Source organism: Talpa occidentalis, unplaced genomic scaffold (genome assembly GCF_014898055.3).
Source record: "Talpa occidentalis isolate TD23 unplaced genomic scaffold, MPIMG_talOcc4v2.1 talOcc4.16, whole genome shotgun sequence".
Classification (NCBI taxonomy): domain Eukaryota; kingdom Metazoa; phylum Chordata; class Mammalia; order Eulipotyphla; family Talpidae; genus Talpa; species Talpa occidentalis.
The window spans coordinates 49480526-49499552 of NW_023601653.1; the positions used below are offsets into that span (position 1 = coordinate 49480526).

Sequence of the window (19027 nt, forward strand, 5' to 3'; positions counted from 1 at the left end):
AGACCTCTTCTGCCACGTGCCCGCTGCTCCCCTCAGCAGTGTATTTGGTCAGTTTGCCTGTTCTGCTCCCCGCTCTGGCTCTGGTGAATCCTCTCACCCTCATGTGCTTCTGACTGTACCCAGTGCTTGTATAAATAAATAAATCTTAAAAATAAATTTTTTCAAATATTTTTGTTTGACTTAAAAAAAAGAATCTTCTTGTTCATGCAAAATATTCTCTTAGCTCTGAGTAAATGAAGGTTATTTTAGCTTTTCATATCTGGGGAGACTTATTCATAGCAAAAATGATGCATCTCAGTGTTATATGACTCAGGTATAGGTTCACCTCTTCAGTTACTATAAGACTTCCCCGGGGGACCAGGGCACATCTCCCATGGATAGATTAATCCCGGTCATAATCCCCAGGATTATGATTAATACCATTCAGGGAACCTGAGTTCCAGAGGAGAAAAATAGTGAAAAAACAAACTCAAGAGATTTCCTGAAATTTTAATATTAATATTTAAAATATTTTGAAATTATACCTACCCCCAGCATCAAAGAATTCCTCCACAATAATTTTTTCTAATAGCAAAATGAGAAGTTGTTTGGAATTTTATTTTATACAAATGACACTCTGTGTCTTTGCTCATCTTTCCAGTATTAGGGCAATAAATGATTATAGGATTGAATGAATTTCAAAGATAACCTTTTTTTTTCATTTTTATAGCAAATATTTTAACAATGACATTATATTTTCCTTTGTGCCTAAAATGCACTTTAACTGAACAGCTCAACGTGCAGCTAAAAGCTCCTATTCTCTCAGGTGATAACCTCTATTATGATTTCTATCACTGTAGATTAGTTCTGTCTGCTCTTAAAGATCATAAAGGTGGAATTACACAGTATTTATGCTTTTGTGGCTAATTTTTTGTTCAACATCATCTTCAAGATGCATCCATATTGTAGCATATATTGTTAGTTTGTCTTTTTGTACTTTGGTATAATGTTTCATTGTGTGAATATACCATGACTTATCCATTCATTCCACTGCTGACAGATATTTGGAGTGTTTCCATTTGGCATTATTATGAAATAAGTATCTTTTAGTCATTCTTCTATACATCTTTTAGTGAATAGAAGCACTAATTTCTGTTGAATGCACACATGCAACATGGAAATGGTGTATCAGTGTATTTATGATGTGTTAGGCTGCTTCGGAGATACTTTCACCGCCTTCTAGTGAGTGAGTCACAAATTCTCTCCTACGAAGAACTCCTCCCCGATGGTGGCTGTGGTAACAAATACCCGAAGAGAGTATCTTTAAATTATATACAGTCTTGTAAATCAATGTTAACTCAATTAAAATAATATGTAAGTAAAAAGCAAATGGAAAAAAAAATATAATAAAATCTAAAAAAGTCAAATCAATTCATCACTTACATTAACACCCACAACAGATACACATGAGAAGCAGGGTTGCTTCGGCACAGCCACACTCGGCAGTCAGTCACAACATTTTCAGGGTGGGCATACTTGCAGCTCGCTGTGATTTTAATTCACACTTCCTGCGGTGATGAACACAGACTGCTGACCATTTGAACATGTTGCTTTGCCCTTGCTGCTAGTTGTGGTGTTTATTAAAGCAGTAAGCACTTCAGGGTTCTCTGTGAAAGCCTTAATTTATTACAGCCCTTCACCTTGGCAGGAACTAACCTCTAACCTCTACTTCCCCAAAATGTCTGCTCAGCTGTTCATTTTTGGTTTTGGATTTGGTGAGTGTTCCTTCTGCATATGCAGTTTAGGACTTGGCCAATATCGTGGGGAGACTCTGAACACTGATTTTTGTTGCTGAATGTTCTGAACATCTGCCCTGAACAGGCCAGGACTCTGCCTTTGGCCTTTTCGCCCTTAAGACTGACATTCACTGCTTGAGCTTTGACTTCTCATGCTGCCCTATAGAAAATGTTTTTTTTTTTTTTTTTTAAAGATTTATTTATACAAGTACTGGGTACAGTCTGAAGTGTGGGAGGGTGAGAGAATTCACCAGAGCCAGAGTGGGGAGCAGAACAGGCAGACTGAGGGGAGAAGCAGACGCGGCAGGAGAGGTCTGCGTGCCATGTGGGACCCTTGCCGGCGGCCGGGGGTTGAACCGGCGCTGCAGAGGCTGCGGGCAGCTTCACAGCCCAGCGCTCAACAGCTGCGCCACCAGGGAGGCCCTATAGAAAATGTTTTTAAAAGTTTAAAAATCACCTGAATGTTTCCGTTTTCTCAATCCCATCTGCATTAGTTGCCCTGCAGTACCTCCAAAAGAGCTCTTTCCTAGGCGTTCGCTGTCACATGGTTGTTTTTGGTGAAAAGATGACTCCCTTACTCGCTGTACTATGTCAGCAGAGCAAACGTGCCATTTATTAAGTTTTGAATTATCTATTCGATTTCTAAAATTCTTTGGTTCTGTAAAAAATGTGTCTGGTCATTTTTTTCATATCTCATCTTAATCCTTACTCACTACAAAATATTAATCTTCAAATTAGGTAGATTCTGTTATGTTTGTGCCTTTTATCATTGTGGTATTTTGGTTTCCTTTCACTGGAAACTGTTTTGCATATAGGAATAATTGCACAAAGGATTTAGTAAAAATTTGCAGTCATGCGGTAGAACAACTGATACTGAAACTTGCGGAACAGATGTTTGTCTGTCTACCTGCTGGTCCTCACCCACACCTGGATTAGTTAGATGAGTAAGGTGCAAATAGAGAAAAAACAAAAATATTCTGCTTTGCAAAAATGTGGATAGAATGTGTTGACTGAAAATTATTAGCAAAAAGTGATTAAGCACACAAAACTTGCCAATTTGGTAAAATTTCTTTTGCTTACTCATGTTACTCAGAACACTAAAAATGGTTACATGAAAATGGTACTTTTTTGGTTGGTTGTTCCAGATACATGTTAACAAATTATGCTTTTTAGAATGTAATTTTATCAGTTACAAAAATGTTAAGGTTTTAAGACATGTTTGAAGTCATATCCTATTTCCTTCCAGTACCGAGGTTTAGTCTCTTCTCTCCAAAATGTCTGTTCTTCACCATTCCAACTGTTGTCATTGGGGCTAAACTGCCTTCTCATTTCATGTCACATATTCTGGCAACTTCTGAGAGTATGTGGCTTTCTTCTGTGTCTCACAGTGAAGGCTGCCAATTTGATCTTCTATGAGGGATCCTTAGCCCATGTCACCCTGTGCCAGCAGTCTGACATTCTCTCCTGATAATATTAAATGTGAATTCACCTATTTAACTTCAGCATTCTCATAATTTGCTTAAGTATATCATTACCATTTATTTTATATTCCTTTCCCAAGAAATATTTTCAATTTCCATCTACCCACCATTCAATATACATATTCTCTTCCCTGTTTTCAAATGTCTCAACTATCTGTGCTCCGTCATATATCACTCTGCACTCAGCAATTTGTGGATGTGACATATTCCCCCTCTAGGTCATCATAAAATCTTTGAAGACACAGGATTCATGTTTCGTAATCTCTGTAGAAATTTGTCACACACAGTTGGTTTGCAGTTTGCAGTTGCTTGGTTGTGCCATGCTCTCTATTTGGCATGACTTCCCACCCATGTCCTTCTCTGATAACCAAGCCTACTCTTCTACCTGCACGACTCAATTTAAGTGTCTCTATCTCTGGGAGCATTCCCTGACTTGCTCTGGATCTTCCTCGCAGTGCGGGAGAACCCTTGCCCCTCCTGTGTGCTCACATAGCACCTGGATTTTATCCTCACTGCCCTCCGCAGCTCAGCATTGTAGTAAATGCTTTACTGGTTTGTCTTACCAACAGAGATCCCTTTGAAATCAAGGATCACATTTACTACAGTTCATATATTTTTTTATGACTAAAACTTTATAGTATTCTGTACACATATTGGAATTAAGCTTCAATGAATGAATGAATTTGTTTCCCCAATTCAAAGAAAAACCATTTAAGCATAGGGACTGGAACTTAGTTTCTTGTGATCCCAGATTCTTAGTTTCTCACCTGATCTGGTGGGTACACCCCAGCTTTCTCAGTTAATGACTCTCTTGCTGTCTCAATAATTTTTTTTTGCAGCATCTCCTAGGCCAAAAAAAATACCTGCTTGTTCCATTTGTTGATTAATTTGGTCATAACTTAGCAGCCATATGAAAAAGATACACGGAAATGGAAGATCTTTTACTGCATCCTTCACTAGTTATGTACTGATGAAATTTTGTACACACAAGGCATGTAACTTCTCAAATCCAGGCATAAGATTAAACAACACTCTCATTTCCTGTTCCACATTGGTATTTCCATGGCACTTTTATTTTTTTTTAAATCAGAGCAACCTCCAACAGCTTCCCTGCAGGAATGTAAGACAATTTAGTATTGATCAGCTAGCAGTTTCCCGGGCTCCCAGGAGACCTCGAGTATCTGTGTAGTCTTCTAATACTTAAAATACCCACAGCACCTTTATGGGGCTACTGCCACACCCCAAGATACCCTCACACCTTGATTCAGTGTGGGAACTCCAGACTCTGGTAATCACAGTCAACATTACTCACTGATGTCACTGTGAAAGACATGATGCTAGGAGTTAAAACTATACAGGTGAGGGCCTCCCCTGGTGGCACAGCAGTTGAGCACTGGGCTGCAAGGCTGCCTGCAGCACCGGTTCGTTCCCCAGCCATCGGTGAGGGTCCCACCAAACAAAACAAAACAAAACAAAAAACTATACAGGTGATTAAGGTGATGGAAATAATAAGGGCTAACAACAGCAACAGCCTCTTAGCAACCACTCCACCAAGTTAGTTCCATGAGTGTGTGCTGGTTTAAAGCTCATTAGTGGTACTTACAACTAAAGAGTCTATGACCTGACAGAGATCTGTGTGAAAGACAGCAGAATCAAGCAAAATGTAATATAAAAAAAGTATTTAAGAAGATGTGGTACATATACACCATGGAATATTACTCAGCATTCAAAAAAGATAAACACATGCAATTTGCAGCAACATGGATGGCGCTGGAAGGGATCATGCTCAGCAAAATAAGCCAGAAAGAAAAAGAAAAATACCGGATGGTCTCACTCATAGCAGGAATAAGGGACCAGGAAAATGAATAACTATAAGAAAGTGAAAATCAAAATCAACAAACAACTATGAACCAGAGACACTCTATGGGGGGAGGAAGGGCAAAGAGGGGAGGGATTGGGGTCAAAATAAGGGGGTCGCAATTGTATGGGGAATATAAAAATAAAAAAAAATAAAAAAAAATATATAAAAAAAGTATTTAAAAAAACAGTGATATTCAGAGTGTAGAGTTACAGGATAGTTACATGTATTTCCTTTAAGTCCTCAGAATCATTTGAGAGGCTGATACACCCTAGGGTTTCAGGAAATCATTTAACTAATGTTACAGGTATTAAACTGGCAGTGTTGATAGTTTAAATGTCCGGCAGGAGATTTTAACAGTACTTATTGTGAACTCTCAACAATTATAAGAAAGGTAGATTTTTGCAACGTCAGTAGCTGAGCAGGCATATGTGGAATAGGAAATTGTCTTGTAGCTCCGTGACACAAAATCACAATAGGGACCCTGAGAGCAGAGAGCAGTAGAAATACTTTTCTCAATACACAAATCCTTTCCTCTCCCACCCCCGTCCATTCTCCGCAGTCCTGGAAAGTTAATAGTGACTTGATAGCTTTACAATGTATAAAGCTAATGTTTTAAAATATATTTCTAATCTGTTTCCCTTCAGCCAAATAAGAGACAATATCCTTTCGTGGAAGCCGTTCAGATAGGTGAAGACAGGGGCTCACCTTCCTTTCTCTCTGTTCCTTGCAGAGCACAGGCCAAGATTTCCTGTTCCGTCACTGGCTTGACTGCACCCCACCTAGTATTCATGTGGTATTTTACAATCTTTAAAACTGCATTGCAAATTTAGCTCAGTTTTCATTTTTCAAAAATATGTTTCCAGGAGCCTCGCAACTCTGTAATGCAGGTGTTATTAATCCCACTTTATAGATCTGGAATGGGAGCCTCACACATATTAAGACCTTGATCACAGTTACAGGGGTCACAAGCAAGGACTCCCACTTACTTCGGGGCACATTTATTTGGCAGTGAAAATTCTTTTGATCACAGGTAACAAAAAGTTCTGAACAAACAACTTGAAAAAGCGAGGGGCCCAGGGCATACATTTCTCCCTCTCAGGTCTTCTCTGCCTGGGCATTGCTCCATGTTACCCAGATGTCCCAGCACCTTCTCATTTCTTTCTATGCATGAGGAGTTTGTATACCTGAGGTGCCAAGTCCCCAAATAAAGTCTTTACGGGCTTGATTCTGGATATGTATGAATTTTTGGAACCTGCTAACTAACATGGGAGGAGAGGCAAGTCATTAGCCTAAGTCAGTAAAGACTTTAGACAAAGAGCAGAAACTAGGTTCAATCTCCCCAAAGCATAGGGCTCACTATTACACAGTATCACTTTGTGGAACAGAGGAATAGGTGCTGAGGAGTCACAACAACAGGTAAGATGGTCCCACTTTGATTGGAGAGGACTAACAGCCAGCACGTGCAACTGAGCAGGAGGCTTCCTCTGATCCGCACACTGTCATTGGTCCCTGCACACCCGCACTCATCACCTTACAGCCTATCTAGCTACCTGTTTGAAATAAATACTTAGCTCAAGTCAATAGATTATCCTGTTTCTCCCAGATTTCTTTGTAAAGATTTCGCTGAATAACAGTAAGAATCATCTCAGTTTGGCACCCAACAGACAATCTGATACTGTTTATTAAAAGGAATCATAACATCCAAAGAAGGATTTTTGGTTACCCTTCTTTTCATAAAATGTTTAATTTAAACGCAATGAAAATTGTTTAAAAAATCCAAATTGTGGTGGTGGAGCCTAAGTCCATTTTTTAAAGATTAATATGTTTTCTTAAAACAATGCTGGTCCTAGACTTTCTTGTAATCAATTGCAGTTGTTCACAACATAGCTCTTTGTTTCAAACTGCTTATAATGTAATGGAGAAGACAGAAAAGCAAATCCTTTCAATAGAACCTGACTGGGTAAGTATATCAATAGTTAGATAATCTGAGCGGTAGAAAGGACGTTTCCTAGGCTTAAAAATGCTAAATTATTAAATGAGAGTGAATTTTCCAAGTCAGGAAAGCAATGCAGGCCCAGAATGAGGAAAAGCCCACTCCCATAAAGTAATATGGCCTGCACACCAGCAGTTGGGGCTAAACACCTGGCATGTGAAGCAGAGTGGCAGAAGATGAGTTGGCAAGGCAGGGACCAGTCACAGAAAGACGTCAGTTCATGCCTCGTAGCTTGAATGTTCCCTTACAGGTTGTGAGGTACCAAAGAATTAAAGTCAGAGAATGATACTTCTCTTTCATTCCAAGTTGAAAGAGGACAAAAGTGGAAGCAAAGAAATCTATGTAAGAGGTCAAGGTGAACAAGGAGAATCCTAATTAAGACAACAGTAGCAGGCAGGCAGGAAGTATTCATTTAACAAAGAAGGTTTTAATGGAAAAGGTATGAAAACGGGGAGAGAGGACATATTTAGGAGAAATTAGTTTTCTGGACTGGTAACTTGGTAGATGCTTATCTCACAGACAAAGGTAGGTATCAGACTAGAAGGGAATATTTCGAGAGATAAGAATGTGAGCTGATGATTCTGTGTTCACATGCCCGAGTACCGTACTCTCACAAAAAGATACGTCACATTTCACCTCTGTCTAACTAGGTCACTAGCGAAATACTGTAAAGAAAACTTGAACTAATAAATCAAAATGAAATAAGTTAATATGGAAAAATGATTTCAGTGTTGTGAAATTATCTGGCTTGCTAAGCTAAAATAGAAATGCCATTTCCTTTTATAAAGAAGGGTCAGGTGGCTATGCTAAATTTCTTAAAGAAAATATAACCACTGATTGTAATGTCTGTGGCTTCTGGGGAAAACATAACCCCAAATTACGGCGGCTGTGGTTATAAACTATAACGAACGGCTTCCAACGTCAGGCATAGTTTGTCGGTGTGCACTGGAGTCCTTTTACAGGACTTTGCTACAACAGCAAAATTAATGATGCTTTTTTTTTTGCCCACTTTGGTGTCAATAACAAATGTACTTTCCTTTCTTTAACAAAGATTTTCAAGGGACAGAGGATTTAATGTGGAAATAAAATAAACCAGTCATACACTTTCTTCTTAATAGCTGAGAAAAAAAAAGTACAGATCTCCAGTCAGCACTATTAACTTCGTCTTCACTTATGGCCAAGGCCAAACAAAATCATCTCTCAAGTAACTTCTGAGAAATACCATGGAAAGGTCTTGGATAGTGTGAATAACGCTTCAGTGAACATAGCAAAGTGTATATCTTTTGGAATTAGTGTTTTCATGGTCTTTGGCAAATACCTAGCAGTAGAATTGCTGGATCATATGGTATTTATATTTTTTAAGTTTTTGAGGACTCTCCATACTGTTTTCCAGAGGCAGTGGCAATTTACATTCCCACCAAGGTTTGAGAGTTCCTTTTCCTCTACATGCTTGCCAACATTTGCTTCCAGGCTTCTGGATATAGGCCATTCTCGCAATGTGAGGTGATACTGTGATTTTGATTTGCATTTCCCTAATAACTGATGTTGAGTATATATATATATATATTTTTTTTTTTTTGTGGGACCCTCGCTGGTGGCCGGGGAACGAACTGGCGCTGCAGAGGTTGCGGGCAGCCTCGCAGCCCAGCACTCAACCGTTGCACCACCAGGGGAAGCCCATGTTGAGCATTTTTTCATGTGGCCATCTGCATGTCTATTTAGGTCGTCTTCACATTTTTGGATTTTTTTTTCTGTTGCTTTTTATAATTACTCTATACATTTTTGGATATTGATTTTTTTTATCCCATGTATGATGTGCAAATATCTTCTCCCATCCAGTAGATTGCCTTTGGGGTTGAATGATTGCTCAGCATCTACTGGGAAGATCTATGATTTCTCTCCTTCCATTTGTTAATGTGGTTTATCACATTGATTGTTCTGTCTATGCTGAACCATATTTGCACCTCAGTAATAAATCCTAATAGACCCCGGTGTGTGATTCTTGTAATGCACTGTTGAATTCAGTCTGCTAGTATCTTGTTCAACACTGTTTTATATCAGGAGAGATAGTGATTAAAGTCCTTTTTTGTGATATCCTTGGGTTGCTTTGCAACCTATGCAATGTTGATTTGACAAAGTATGTTTATAATGTTCCCCTCCTTGTCATATTTTTGGGAAAAGTTTGAAAAGTATAGGTATTGATTCTTCCTTGAATGTTTGCTAGAATTCACTAGTGAAAACATCTGGTTCTGGACTTTTTGTTATGGTAGGCTTTTAAGTACTGTTTCAATTTCCTTACTCATGATGGGTCTAAGAATTTCTATTGTTTCCTGATTCTTGGAATGTGATAGGTTTCCAAGAATGTGTCCATTTCTTCAAGATTGTCCCACTTGTTGGCATAAATATGTTCACAGTGTTCGCTTACAATCTTTTGTATTCCAGTAATAAGTTTTAATTTTGCTTTTCTTTATTGTAGTCTCTCTTCATGAGTCTGCCTGCCCCTGCTAAAAGGTTGTATGGCCTTCAGCAAATCTCTCTCTGAAATAGAGACTGTATCTGCTTCATAAGGTGGCTCTGAGGAGTCAATGAGATCAAATACGTAAAACAATTACAAAAAGTGCCTCTGGTCCTTAGGACTGAATTAGTGAGACAATCCTTTTATAATTATTGCCATTACCTCCACCACCAGTGCTATTATTTACTATTATCTATAGCCAAACCTGAAGAAAAACTTCCACAAAAAGTTTTAGTAATAGCCTAAAATTTGTTTATATTAAAGCTAACTAAATGAAACACAGAGAACTATTATTGTTTTCCTTATTGTTGTAAGCAATGATAATCAGGCAAATTTTTTAATGTCTAGTATTTCAGGGATTTTACTAAAAGGACATTAATTATAAATCTGAAACTCAACAGTTAAAATTCTCAAGACTATGAGCATGCTGAAGAGGTAAGAGTTCAGATTCCTATTACTAGTGACTGGGGGTTAAGTTTATAAATTATATATCTGATCTTGTACCTTAATTTAGGATAATTAGCCTCATAGATTTTTTTTTTTAACAAATGTGTAAAACTTCATTGCTCTTTCCAGTTTGCTTTTTTAGGGAAATAATGTGATTAATTAATGAAGTAATATCTATAAAATGAGAATTTGGGATGAATAAAATAAGGTTTTACAAATTCGTCTTTCTGAAAGAGTTCTCGTCAGCTGTACTTACTGTCTACTGTTTTCTTGATGTCTGTTTCTTACAACATCTAGCATAATCTTTATTTTTATGAATTACTTTAATCAGAGGCTTGATTAATTTGCTTTTTTCTTACCTTGGGAATTTAAAAAAAAAAAACTAAATATGATCTCTCCTTGCAGATATATTACTTTTAAGATGATTGTTTGTTACAATCTCATGCATTAATCAAAAAGTAATGTTACTTCATTTACATACCAGTTTCATTTTTGTTCCACTGGGTAACATAGGATTTTTAGCAAAACAGAAAACAAGAAAAAACACACAGAGACCGATGAGAGTCATCAGGCACTTACGGTGACACACTAGTCATGTTGTATGTGGTGCTACTGCCTGTACTGATGGGAAAGGCACTAGTAGTCTGCTTACTCTGTGAAGGGCGACATGGATACCAATCTGAATTCTACTTTATAGTATTCATTATAAGTAATGAATTCATTACTTTATAGTATGAAGGCATAGAAATGATATGTCTATAATTAGCATCCTTCTTCACTAGTTTAAAACACACACACACACACACACACACACACACTCTACTTGATCCAGTACCTAGTGAGGAATTTTTATATTTATGTCTATACCGGGCAAGTCCATCTGTTGTGACAGTGCCTAATAAAAGAACTGCCACATTACATAGACTGAGAATTTGTGTTGATGACTGTGTTACAGAAGACATAGGAAAATGTCCACACCAAGGCCTCTCCATGATACTCGACATTCTAGTAGTACCTTCTAAGAAAATAAGTATGATTGAGACACTTGAATCAGACATACTCTGCCGGAGAAGTATAAACTCTGAGATCAGGGGGTGGTTTTCTTCCCCACAGCAGGGAGGGAAGCCCATGTGCACCAGGCATCTGCAGCCCTTACTGAAGTGAGGCTAGGACAGGAACAGGTAGCTCCTTAGGCATTTCAACTGCTAGTTTCTGAACAGCACAGAATATATAAGATGAAGCCTTGTACATCTGGAGAAATGGTCTCTGTTCTTCCATCTATAGTAGCAGATTAAAGTCTCTGCCCGTTAAATCTAAGAGCATAGATTCTATTGACAGCTTTGTTTTTCCTGCATATGAACATACTTTCTGGCTCATAATTTTTATTGTTGATAAAACTGGACATTTAAAATAAAGTGACACAGGGCCTACCTGGTGGCGCAGCGGGTTGAGTGCCGATCTGTGAAGCTGTCCACAGCCTCTGCAGTGTGGGTTTGATTCCTGGCCAGCCAGGGAGAAACCCACATGGTGCAGCAGACCTCTCCTGCCTCACCCGCTGCTCCCCTCAGCAGTGCATTTTGGTCACTCTCCCTGTTTTGCTCCCCACTCTGTCTCTGGTAAATTCTCTCACCCCCCCCTGCACCTCTGGTCTATACTCAGTTCTTATATAAATAAATAAATCTTAAAAAAATAAAATAAAATAAAATGACACAGTAGCAACTCTAGAAATCAATTCTCCTCCCTTCCCCAGGAATACTTATTACTCTTACTTTGTTGGGGAACTTTTCTAGACTAACCCAAGTCTGTATTCCTTGTCATATGCGGCCACTGGGGTCTCTGCTAGGTTATCTCAGTGGTCAGCTCACGACTAGACTGTTTCCTTAACCACCTCTAGCCAGGGAATGTTCCATCCTTTGTGGAGGTGTCGGCTTGTTGGAGCACACCAATGCTGACAGTGCACATAGCTTGACCAGGGCTTTCACTTTCTTGTCTGCGTAGTAACAGCATCTACCAGAGGTGAGGGAAGAAGGCCTTGCAGGCCTTCTCAGTCTTTAAGGGGCCTGTGCACAGCCCTGTGCAGGTATGTGATCTTCAGCAACCCCAGGAATATTTTTGAAAGTGAGAGCTTCAAAGCCAGATGTCTCATTAGGTTTTGGCCTGTCAGTTTTTTGCCCCAATTGGTATTTATGTCCCTGGCAGCTGAGAGGCTGACTATTACCACCACTGCTTCTGACAAATATGTTGGAATATTTGTCAAATGGTCAGTTAGGTCAGAAGTCAAGCTCTGCAAATGGGGACTTTCCAGAGAGCTGCCACCCAAGCCAAAGTGGAGTATGTGTCTGAAGAGGGCTTTCTGTGGCGCCCCGAGGCTGGCATGCTCTCCCAGGCCTCCATGTGGCTGCCTTTCACAGTTACTCTGGCTCTGAGGCTGCTAGCTCTTAGAGCTATGGTGGTGCTGCAGAGAAGGGGTGGGAATGAGGCAGTGAATGCTCTACGAGACTTGCAGCTCTACTGAGCCTGCACTATTACTCTGCAATAAATACTCCTTGGGAAGAAGCCTTTGTTAGTATTCAGAATGCTGGAAAAAAAAATGATTTTGGCCATTTTTCTAGTATGCTCATTGTGGTTATGGAGAAGTTGATTTACAGAGGCCCTCAGTCTGCCATTCCGAAAGTTTATCAAAGGCTATCAATATTTGTGCAATTTCTCTATCTGAACTTGATTTTAGCATACAAAATCCAGAAGGAAATGGGCAGTCACTTGTAATTATTTTTGATCTTTTCTGGGTTAGTAAGATACTTTCGGGAATCTAATAAAAGCTAAGGACTATTTCTGCAAAAAAAAAAAAAGTATATATAGTTTTGCAGAATTTTAATAAATTCATGACTATCTAATGCCCCCTTCTATGGAACCCTGATTTGCTGAGGTGACTTGTACCTTCATCTTTATAGATTTGTAAATTACAGACATTTTTTGGTCTATGTTCTGTAGGTCCATTTGTATCCATAACAGTGTCACACATGTTAGCTACACCATCCAGCTCTTTAGGGCGCCCTTCCCTGGCGACCCTGTTTATGTGTTGGTTCCCTCAGTCTCCAGCCCATGCCATAGCTTCATTTTCCTTCACGACACTGATCACTATTTCAGATTTCATTATACCTTTAATCGTTTCCTATCAGTCTGCTTCACAAGGCAGGACTATTTTCTCCCCTGCAATTGTATCCCAGAAATAACTGCAGTCCCCAATGCAGAGCAGGGAGTCTTTTCAATGGTTAGAAACACCACAGAACATGTCTGACCATGGCAATTTGTGACATCTGAGTTCATCTCAATTCATCAGTTTTCTAGAACAAAATTGTTAAGCTTTCAGGGGGCTAAATGGAATGGTAACAGGGGATGTGTAAGTGAAAACAGTGAGCTGTTTAAGGATGACCCGAATACAGTCTACAAGGTAACCTCAAGCTCAAAAACCTGAGCATGACCTGGCAATATTGTCTCTGCTATAGGTGTTCTCTAGACCAGAGAGGCAATTAAATACACAGATACAGTCTGTCTCTCTCAAAATGTATCAAATACTATAATGTTTCCTGTAAACAAGAATGCTCCTGAAAATTCAGCAGAGTAGTGTGCTCTTAAATATATATGCACTTTTCCATTTGGATAGTGATTACTTGCTGATTGATTCACACCCTTTTACCCAATGTCACAGTGAATAATAGATCACATCTTTATGATGCTAAAGGAGTAGTCTGTGTTTACAAAAGTCTCAAGTAACTCCAAATCAAGACTTAACCATTGAATTCCACTGACTGAACTGAAAGACAAACCCTTCTATACAATAAACACTGAATATGTATTTGTTGTTCTAATACATTACAGAAAGAATAAAAAACTAATGAACACAAAAGCAAGAATAAAAGCACATGTTACTATACTACTGTTATTTTAATATAGATGATACTTCCAAATATGTTTAATTTTTATGAAAAATGGATAGCTAAGGTGTTCTTGAGAAAAGACTTAAATGACACCTTTCAAAACATTCATCCTGGATAGTAAAGCATTTCACCTTTTCGGGCTTCATTAAGATTAGTTAATGAGTCATAAGAAAATCTCCTGGTTTTCTTTCTCTCTACATACAAAATTGTAATACACAATTGAATGAATAGTGGTAGTGTACATAATGCTCTGAATGTTACTTTTTGCTTTTCATACTTGTTTAGGGGAGACTTATTCAGGTACCTCATTCTAATACAAAAATAGAACTTTTAAATACAATTAAAATAGACCCTGGCAAAGTCAATTCTGGAAAAATTAATATAGTTTTAAATTGTTCAGACAGATCAGATATACACATGCAGATTTTCAAAACTGAACACCTGAAACATTTAACTCTATAATGCAGTATTATAATGCAATATTACTTCACTTAAACACTTTGTATGTCAGTCATACTTATTGATATGTGTCTTTTATGAGACCATAGGGATTATTGTAAGGTTTTATTAATTATTAATACCAACTACAGGTATATAGATATGCAAACTATATTTATAAATCCATTGAATTGAATTGCTTCCTACTCATACACTATTTCTATTGATTTTGTATATGTACAGAAGCAGCTTAATATAGTTCCAATGACTAAACAAAAAGGTAAAACTATAATTTACTGTTTCCAGTATCAGAAAGAGTACATTTATATATTAAAAAGTAATTTAAATATTAATGTCAAAGGGAAAATAAATATATCTACTAAGGTGATTTTAAATAAGACAAAATGATAGGGAGACTTCATTTTTGAGAAATATAAGAAGAAAATCATTACAAAGAGTAATTTTACTAACCTGACTTATTTTTCTTTGTTCTTGTATAGCTTTCTGAATTGCCTGAGATACTTTTTCTTGATCTTTTGCATGTTCGGCCTTCCATAACTCCCTTTCTTCAGCATGGGCTTTTTCCAAATTTTTCCTCTCTTCTTCTATGGCTTTTAAAATTGCATCTTTCACTGCTTCTTTCTCGAGCTTCAAAACAAATAATGACCAAAACATACATATTTGGGGAAAAAAACAAATTATTTGAAAACCAATTCCCTGAAAAAGTCAGATATGGGTAACCTAGAAGATAGAAAACTGTAATTCTATAGTTTAGTTCTGTCATAGTTCATAGGCTATTTCCTCTTGGGATCATTTTGTACTTTTAACGTATGATGGACTTTACTTAATAAACACTTCATATATCAGTCATACTTATTGATATGTGTCTTTTATGAGACCATAAGGATTATTTGTGAGGTTATATTTATAAATCCATTGAATTGTTTTTGTTCAAATATTAACAGATTTAAAGGGAGAAATACTGACAGCAACACAACAGGTGTAATAAATACAGCATTTCACCTGTTGTGTTGCTGTCATTGTATGTATGTAATACATGGATGGTCTTAGAATTATACTAAAAGAAACACTGATTTCACACATATGTGGTAAATATAGAAACCAACCAACCTAAATAAAACACACATGAACTTTTTGGATTATAAGATCAAATTATTTACCAGAAGGGAAGAGGGGTAGATAAATTGGGTAAAATTGGTCCATTGTATAATGATAAATGGTTGAACTTTTAGTGGTGAACTTAATGTACTATATGTAGATGTTGATTTATAATGCTGCACACCAGAAACTTACATTATGTTAAATTGATAACATTAAGTACATTGTATATTAACACATACTTTATTTTTGGAAAATATTATTTTTATAACAAAGTATGAAAATGGTATTAACATCTGATAAAAGAAGATAGCAACACTCCTGTATCTGCCTTCTATGTTAAAACTGAGGTGATATGTTTTATGGCAGTAGTATATAAAGAAAACACACTCTCGTACAGTTATGGAACAGAAGAGAGGTATATTTACTGGCCAGTTTAGATCACTGGATGGTTCCACAACAAAACCTAACACAGAATCATTCTTAAAGGTTAGTTGCAATTAAGAAAAGCATAGCACATTAATGAAATTTGTGCGGTCACATTACGATCCTTTCTCGTACTTTGAATGAATCCTTTATCTGTGTATGAATTTTTAAAACTTTTTTTAATTTGGAAAATACTGAATCATTGTAACATAATAAAAAAATGTCTAATATCACAATCTCATCAGAAAAGTCTTGAAGTATTAGAAAAGCAGAAACAATTTTTGAAAATTCTAATTTTTACTCTAAATCTTGAATTTTATCATTGGCAACAAAAACTCAGTTTTTTTTTTAAGGTGCTGGACTCACTGTGTTTACTTTGGATACTGTGTCTGCCAAACACTAAAGTCTGTACAACCCCAGTTATTCAGTAAAATGGTGTTCTATGAAAAAAGTGCCTACTTCAGTTGCAACTCAAACAACTACACAGACTTTTCCCTCAAAAAGCCCATCGTGCTTCAGTAAGCAGTCGGGGCCACTGACCTCCCAGCCCTGGTCCCTGAAGAGTTACTAGTTTTTCTCCTGCTTCCAGTTAACAGCCAAATTGGACAAAAGTTATCAAAGCTGACAGTTACCATTTTCTGAACCCCTGTTTTATTCCACAATTCTTCTCTTAAACTGTTCTTATTGTGTTCTCCTTTGCCCTCCATGATATTTTATGTTTTAATCCAATTTCTTTTCTTCAAAGTGTCACTTCACGCAGCTGACTATATCTGTTTCCTTAAAGCCCTCTCTTTTCTTGGTTTGCACCACATCATGCTGCTCATACATCTCCTATTTCTCTAGCTGGGTCTCTGCAGTTCTTTACAACTTCCTCTTTTCTTTGGCATTTAAATTTTAGAGTTACTTACAGGCCCAGACCTTGGACTGCTTGTTACTTTATATTCTCCCGTGAGGTGACAGATGATACATGACAGTCACACCCAGGGCTACCATTACCATCTATCTACTTTAAAAAAAAAAGTAGCATCTTGAGATTATTTCTTTGTAAATATCAGGTAAATTTAGTCACCTTCTTGCCTCTGTCACTTGAATATAACACTGGGAGAATATAGCTCTGGGAGTTAACAACTTGGCCCTTCTGTATCATCCACACCAAATGTATAGATGAATTCTGAAAATGCTTAGGAGATGGAATCAATCTATTTCTTTCCTTTCCAAGGAACTACTTTGACTGTTACTGCAGTAACTACTCTTTTCCTGCCATTAATAATCCCTTATCCATAATTTGAATGGATTTCTAGTAAATCTCCCTCTCTCTAACCATTGTTGCTTCCAATTCCCCTAAAGTTTATTAATTACTATTATGTCTTAAACTGAAAATTTTCAGTGTATCTTTATCTATTGAATAAAATTCAAACTTAAAATGTAGAATGCTACCCATCCTTCAAAATTCATTTTAAAAGTAACTTGTTAAAAACTCCCATTACATGGAACTATTATTTACTCATAATAGTGTATACTACATTCCTTCCTGTCTTATAAGTATATAATACTTTTCTAACCTGAATATAAATTCTTTTAATAAAAAGACAAAATCATAGTAATCCTGGAACCCTGGAATAGTGACCCACACATACAAGGCTTTTAATATTTACTAAATTTAAATCCAAATTTGAAAGTTAGTGTCTGATATGTATTTGTTGGAATATGTATATTTAACATCTATGAATACACTGTTTAAATGAGTAATTTCAAAGTTGGCTTTAAAAATCTTGATAAATAAATGAATACATAGCACACAACTTGTGATATTGATTAAATATTAATTGCATGTTAGTGTCCCAAGTATATATTCATTTTCCACAGGTAATCTAAAGGTAAAACATTTCAAAGTCATCATAGTCTTGCACAATATGAATTTAACAAGAATATGACAACTCTTTTTACTTTTCTGGCATAAAATACTGTCATACTCTACAAAGTAAGTGGACAGTGCCACTAATAGACTGGATTTAATTTCACTTACTTACAAAGAAGCACATTATGATAGATGGACATACCTCTGCAGCAGATACTAATGCCTCTTTATTTCTCTGTCTTTCTTCCTCCAAACATTTTTCCAGTATTTCCTGTAAATGGTATGACAGTTAGGTAGACACTAACTATATTACATGAGATAACAATGCATTCTTTTCACACTCAGAGCAAACAAAGTATTACCTTTTGTTCTTGAGATTGCTGAATCAAAGCTTCCTTTATTTTTTCTTTTAACAGTTCTTTCTCTGTATCTAGCATTTCAAGGAGCCTCTGATGCTATAAGAAAAGAAAATGGGGTCATAATTATGACTCTGAGACAGATAACCTGTCTACTAGGAGATCAGTTGGTATAATTAATTTTCCCAGAAGTACTGAGGTAGTTACTAAAGGAGGCAAAGGGAATGTTGCTCCAATATTAGAAGTCAAGAGGACATAGAATTCACCTTTCTCCAGTCAGCCACGATGTATGTCTTTGGCCCCCAAACTCAACATACAGGAGGTGAGATTTAACAACAACTATTCCAAATGGGAAAAATTACTTACTAAAATGATTATTACTAGCTTGCAGCAAAAGAAGCAATTGAGGCAATAGATAACTGATAGTTTGATGAGCAATTATAACAAATTGTTTCCAGCACGTCACAATTAAAGAATTTATTGAAGGATTTATTGTCCCTACCCCAAGATTTTACCAGAAACTCAAAGAAAGCATCCATGAAAAAAATTCTTGACGTGACAGCTAATGTTCAAATACAGAGTTCCTTACTTAGTTTTATTGCATCAGCCAGTTATCATGGACCATGTGCTTGGAGTTTGCAGATTTCTAAGGAAATTCAACATGTGTGGCCATAATATCTTCAATATAGAACCAAATACTTATTCTGGAATAATGTTCTTAAGGGTTCATGTTCCTATACACATAGATTTCTCAGTTAATTTCTGATTTCTCAGGCAAATAAGATACTTTCTCACACTTAGACGCCATTTATAGAAAAGC

At 37.0% G+C, this 19027-nt stretch overlaps 1 protein-coding gene across 6 annotated transcripts in view; it reads right to left on the minus strand.

Moving 5' to 3' along the window:
• Nucleotides 1-19027, minus strand: part of CCDC91 (coiled-coil domain containing 91) — a 274863-nt gene that overhangs the window by 62656 nt on the left and 193180 nt on the right. For 4 of the 6 annotated variants that reach the window (XM_054696326.1, XM_054696328.1, XM_054696329.1 and 1 more), the window contains 4 exons: nucleotides 18214-18306; nucleotides 18054-18122; nucleotides 14920-15096; nucleotides 4024-4101 (listed from right to left, as the gene is read on the minus strand). In XM_054696326.1, coding sequence (XP_054552301.1) covers nucleotides 4024-4101; nucleotides 14920-15096; nucleotides 18054-18122; nucleotides 18214-18306 — 417 coding nt within the window. The remainder of the gene's footprint in view (nucleotides 1-4023; nucleotides 4102-14919; nucleotides 15097-18053; nucleotides 18123-18213; nucleotides 18307-19027) is intronic. The other 2 variants (XM_037514176.2, XM_054696330.1) reach the window with 1 other exon arrangement.